At 68.1% G+C, this 6000-nt stretch overlaps 1 protein-coding gene across 1 annotated transcript in view; it reads left to right on the forward strand.

The window, feature by feature from the left end:
- LOC127463960 (structural maintenance of chromosomes protein 1A-like) overlaps positions 1-1570 on the forward strand; it is a gene marked incomplete at its 5' end in the record, with an annotated part of 44906 nt that extends 43336 nt beyond the window's left edge. The window contains 1 exon segment of the mRNA XM_051773994.1: positions 1345-1570. Within this exon segment, the coding sequence (XP_051629954.1) occupies positions 1345-1428 (84 nt within the window).
- Between the last annotated feature and the right edge of the window lie 4430 nt (positions 1571-6000).

Here is a 6000-nt window from a genome sequence, read left to right on the forward strand (position 1 = left end):
GGACCCCCAAAATACCCCCAAAAATACCCCGAGGTACCCCCCCGAAAACACCCCCAAAGTCGCCCTGAGAGACCCCCAAAATATCCCCCAAAAATACTCCCCAAAACACCCCAAGGTACCCCCAAAATAACCCCAAAAATAACCACCCTAAATAGTTTGAGTCACCCCCAAAATACCCTCAAATCCCCCAAGGTGCCCCCAAAATAATCCCAAAATACCTTCCCAAAGTACCCCCAAAATGCCCCCTCAAATACCCCCAGGTACCCCCAAACTACCCTTAAACACCCCAAGATACCCCAAAATAACCCCCAAACCCCCCAAGATACCCCAAAATAACCCCAAAATAACCCCCAAACACCCCAAGATACCCCAAAATAACCCCAAAATAACCCCCAAAACACCCCAAGATACCCCAAAAACACCCTCAAACCCCCCGAGGTGCCCCTAAAGTGCCCCCAGGACCCCCCAAATCCCCCCAAAATCCCCCCCAGGGTCACAACCCCCCCCCAAACCCCTCCAAAAACCCCCCCAAAATACCCCCCCAACCCCCCCAAAGAATCTGAGGGACCTCAAAATACCCCCCCAATCACCCCCCAAAAACCCCCAAATACCCCCAAAACCCCCCCAAGCTCCCCCCAAACCCCCCCAAGCAGCAAAAATAACCCAGAAAACCCCCCAAAATCTGAACAAATCCCCCGAGGGGCCCCCAAAATCCCCCCAAAATACCCCAAATCCTTCCCAGACCCCCCCCAAAATACCCCAATCCCCCCCCCCCAGATATCCTGAGGTGCCCCAAACACTCCCCAAATAAACCCCAAATAGCCCAAAATGTGCCCCACCCCACCCCCCAGATACCCCCAGGGACCCCTGGAGCCCCCCCAGATACCCCCCAAAAATACCCCCCTCGGGCAAATCCTCCTTGGGGGGCCTGAAATCCCCCAAACTGGGGGGAAACCCCCCTGGGGGGGTCACAAATCCCCCAAATTTGGGGCAAATCCCCCTGGGGGTCCTGAAATCCCCCAAACTGGGGGGGAGGGGGGTGTCAAATCCCTTTTGGGGGGGTCAGAAAACCCCCCGGGGGGGTCTCACATCCCCCGGGGGGGCCCGAATTGGCTCCGGGGGGGGAGGGGGGATCATAAATTCCCCCCAAAATGGGGGGGGAGGGGTGTTATGGGGTGGGGGGAGGGGTGAAATGGGGGGAGGGGGGGGGGAATTCTCCCCCGGGGGGAGGGGTCAGAAATCCCCCCGGGGGGGGGGGAGGGGCAGAAGGCCGGGATTTAACCGACCCCCCCCTCCCCCATTTCTCTCCCCCCCCTCCCCAACTTGTGCCCCTCCCCCCCCCAGCAAGGCGATTGCGTCATCAGCAAAGTGCTGACCTTTGACCTCACCAAGTACCCCGACGCCAACCCCAACCCCAACGAGCAGTGACCCCCCCCGGGACCCCCCCGGGACCCCCCCGGAACCCACCCGGGTGCCTGAGACCCCCCCCAAACCCCCAGAACCCCCTGACCCCCCCCAAATCCCCCTGACCCCCACCCAAACCCCCAGAACCCCCCTGACCCCCCCCCCAAATCCCCCTGACCCCCACCCAAACCCCCAGAACCCCCTGACCCCCCCAAATCCCCCTGACCCCCACCCAAACCCCCAGAACCCCCCTGACCCCCCCCCAAATCCCCCTGACCCCCACCCAAACCCCCAGGACCCCCTGACCCTCCCCCAAATCCCCCTGACCCCCACCCAAACCCCCAGGACCCCCTGACCCTCCCCCAAATCCCCTGACCCCCACCCAAACCCCCAGATCCTCTCTGACCCCCCCCAAACCCCCAGAACCCCCCTCAGATCCCACCGACCCCCCCGACCCCCCAAAAACCCCTGAACCCCCCTTGACCCCCCCAAACCCCCAGGACCCCCCTCCCAACACCCCCCTGACTCCCTCAACCCCCCCAGACCCCCCTTGACACCCCCCCAAATCTCCTTGACCCCCCCAACCCCCCCCAGATCCTCCCTGACCCCCCCCCCAAATCCCCCTGACCCCCCAAAACCCCTGGGACCCCCCTGACCCTCCCAACCCCCCCCCCCAGATCCTCCTGACCCCCCCCAAACCCCCTGGACCCCCCAGACCCCCAGGACTGACCCCCCCATGAGACCCCCCTCCCCCTTGGGACTCACCTGGAGCCCCCCGGGACCCCCCCCAGGCACCTGAGACCCCCCCGGGACCCCCCAAATACCTGAGACCCCCCCTGTGGGTGGCCTGGGTGCCCCCCCCCCAAATTGTGGGGACCCTTTTTGGGGTCCATGGGTGCCCCCCCCCACTGTGCGACCCCCCCCCGGGGTCCCTGGGTGCCCCCCCTCCAAATTGTGGGGACCCTTTTTGGGGTCCATGGGTGCCCCCCCCCACTGTGTGACCCCCCCCCAAATTGTGGGGTCCCCTCTTGGGGTCCATGGGTGTGCCCCCCTCCCCCAAATTGTGGGGACCCTTTTTGGGTCCACGGGTGCCCCCCCACTGTGTGACCCCCCCAGGGGTCCTGGGTGCCCCCCCCAGTTATGGGGCCCTTTTGGGGTCCCCGGGTGTGCCCCCCCCCCCAAATTGTGGGGTCCTTTTTTGGGGTCCCGGGTGCCCCCCCCCCACTGTGTGACCCCCGACCCCCCCCAAATTGTGGGATCCTTTTTTGGGGTCCCTGGTGCCCCCCCCATTATGGGGGCTCTTTTGGGGTCCCTGGTGCCCCCCCCCCCCATTATGGGGGTTCTTTTGGGGTCCCTGGTGCCCCCCCCATTATGGGGGCTCTTTTGGGGTCTCTGGTGCCCCCCCCATTATGGGGGTTCTTTTGGGGTCTCTGGTGCCCCCCCCCCATTATGGGGTCCTTTTTTGGGGTCTCTGGTGCCCCCCAACCCCGGGGGGGTCCCCATAGGATCCCTTTGGGGGGGGGGAAGGGACCCCTCCCAAATATCCGGGACCCCCCCGGGGCCCCCCCCCCCCGGCGCTGCCCCTCCCCCCCAGCTCAGCTCATGTGGGACCCGTTGGGACCCCTCCCCATCCCATATAACCCCTCCCCCATCCCATATAACCCCTCCCCCATCCCACAGGCCCCCCTCCCCCATCCATATAACCCCTCCCCCATCCCATATAACCCCTCCCCCATCCCATATAGCCCCTCCCCCATCCCATATGACCCCTCCCCCATCCCATATGACCCCTCCCCCATCCCATATAGCCCCTCCCCCATCCCATATGACCCCTCCCCCACCCCACAACCCCCCCCCTCACTGTGCCCCCCCCTCCCCCCCGATTTTATGGCATTTCCCCGATTTTACACCAAAACAACAATAAAGGATTTTGATTCCCCCCCTCTGAACCTGCCAGGGGGGGGGGGGGGATATAGGGGGGCTGGGGGGGGGTCTATAGGGGGGCTATGGGGGCTGGGGGGGGCTATGGGGGCTGGGGGGCTGTAGGGGGGTTATGGGGTGTCTATGGGGGGTCATGGGGGGGAAGGGAGGGGTTGGGGTCTATGGGGGTCCCTGGGGGGCTGTAGGGGGGCTATAGGGGGGCTATAGGGGTCCCTGGGGGGGAAGGGAGGGGTTGGGGTCTATAGGAGTCCCTTGGGGGGCTATGGGGGCATGTAGGACCCTGGGGGGCTGTAGGGGGCTATAGGGTGTCTATGGGGGTCCCCCGGGGGGCTGTAGGGACTCTCTAGGGGGCTGTAGGACCCTGGGGGGCTGTAGGGGGGCTATAGGGGGGCTATGGGGGCTGTGGGACCCTGGGGGGCTATAGGGGGGCTGTGGGACCCTGGGGGGGCTGTAGGGGGGCTATAGGGGGTCTATAGGGGTCCCTGGGGGGGGAAGGGAGGGATTGGGGTCTATAGGAGTCCTTGGGGGGCTGTAGGGGGCTATAGGGGGTCTATGGGGTCCCCAGGGGTCTGTAGGGACTCTCTAGGGGCTGTAGGACCCGGGGGGGCTGTAGGGGGGCTATGGGGGGCTGTGGGACCCTGGGGGGCTGTACGGGGGCTATAGGGGTCCCTGGGGGGGAAGGGAGGGGTTGGGGTCTATAGGAGTCCTTGTGGGGGCTGTAGGGGGGTCTATAGGGGCTGTGGGAGCCCTATGGGGCTGTAGGGGTCTATAGGGGTTCATGGGGGGGAAGGGAGGGGTTGGGGCCTATGGGGGTCTCCGGGGGGGCTACAGGGACTCCATAGGGGCTGTGGGACCCTGGGGTCTGTAGGGGTCTATAGGGGGGGCTATAGGGGGGTCTATAGGGGGTCTCTAGGGGTCCCCGGGGGGCTACAGGGACTCCATAGGGGCTGTGGGACCCTGGGGGGCTGTAGGGGTCTATAGGGGGGCTATAGGGGGGTCTCTAGGGGTCCCTGGGGGGCTACAGGGACTCCATAGGGGCTGTGGGACCCTGGGGGGCTCAGGGGGGCAGAGGGAGGGGTTGGGGTCTCTGGGGGGTTCTGGGGGGATCCGAAGGTGCCTGAGGGGGGTTCTGGGGGTTTTGGGGGGTCTGGGGGTGTCCCGGGGGTCTGGGGGGACCCGGGGGGTGCTGGGGGGGGTCCGGGGTGCCGGGGGGGGGGTCTGGGGGGACCCCGGGGGGGGCGTTGGGGGGGGCGAGGGGGGGGGGTCTGGGGTCGCGCGGGGATCTGAAGGTGCCGGGGGGGGGTTGTGGGTTTTGGGGGGTCTGGGGTGTCCCGGGGGTTTGGGGGGCAGCTCTGGGGGTGCCAGGGGGGGTCTGGGGGTGCTGAGGGGGGGGTTCTGGGGGTGGGGGCAGTTCTGGGGTGCTCGGGGGGGGGTCTGGGGGGGGCGGGGGGGCGTTGGGGGGGTGGGGGGAGGGTCTGGGGTCGTGTGGGGATCCGAAGGTGCCGGGGGGAGTTTCTGTGGGTTTTGGGGGGTCTGGGGCAGTCCCGGGGGGTTTGGGGGGACCCCGGGGGCGCGGGGGGGGGGGGTCTGGGGGGAGTTCCGGGGGGGGGTCTGAGGGGGTGGTGGGGCGTTGGGGGGGTGTGGGGTGGTCTGGGGTCGTGCAGGGATCTGAAGGGTCTGGGGGGAGTTCTGTGGGTTTTGGGGGGTCTGGGGCAGTCCCGGGGGTTTGGGGGGGACCCCGGGGGGTGCTGGGGGGGGTCTGGGGGTGCCGGGGGGGGGGGTCTGGGGGGGCGGGGGGGCGTTGGGGGGGTGTGGGGGGGGTCTGAGATTATGTGGGGATCTGAAGGGCCTGGGGGGAGTTCTGTGGGTTTTGGGGGGTCTGGGGCAGTCCCGGGGGTTTGGGGGGACCCCGGGGGGCGCGGGGGGGGGTTCTGGGGGTGCCGGGGGGGGGGTCTGGGGGGGCGGGGGTCCCTCCCCGTGCGGCGGCCGAACCCCCAATCAGAGCCCGAGTTATTTGTGACCCGTTGCCGTGGAAACGGAGCCGGGGGCTGAGCCGGAGGCTGAGCCGGGGGGGGGACGGGGGGGGGGACAACGGGGGGGGGGGGACCACACGGGGGGGGGGGACAAGGGGGGGGACAAGGGGGGGGGGACACAGGGGGGGGACACGAGGGGGATGGCACCGGGGGGGGGGGGGGACACGAGGGGGGACAAGGGGGGACACGGGGGGGGACAAGGGGGGGGGGGACACGAGGGGGTGGCAGCGGGGGGGGGGACACGAGGGGGACACGGGGGGGGACGCGGGGGCCCGACTTAAAGGGGGACACGAGGGGGGGGGACACGGGGGGGGAGATACGGGGGGGGACACGAGGGGGGGGGACTCACAAGGGGGTGGGCACAGAAAGGGGTGGGGGTGTCACCAAGGGGGGGGACACGAGGGGGTGGCACCGGCGGGGAGGGGGAGGGGAGGGGGTGGCACAAATGGGGGGGAGGGGGGGTGGTTCAGGGGGCGGGACACGAGGCGGGGGGGGGCACCAAGGGGGGGGACACAAAGGGGGGGGCACCAAGAGAGGGGTCACACGGCGGGGGAGAGAGAGGGGAGGGGCCGGGGGGGGTCACACAAAGGGGGGGGGGGTACAGAAAGGGGGGGGGATCAAG

This window comes from Manacus candei, unplaced genomic scaffold (genome assembly GCF_025592945.1).
Source record: "Manacus candei isolate 608988 ecotype Guabito, Panama unplaced genomic scaffold, ASM2559294v1 h1tg000183l, whole genome shotgun sequence".
NCBI classification, from domain to species: Eukaryota; Metazoa; Chordata; class Aves; order Passeriformes; family Pipridae; genus Manacus; species Manacus candei.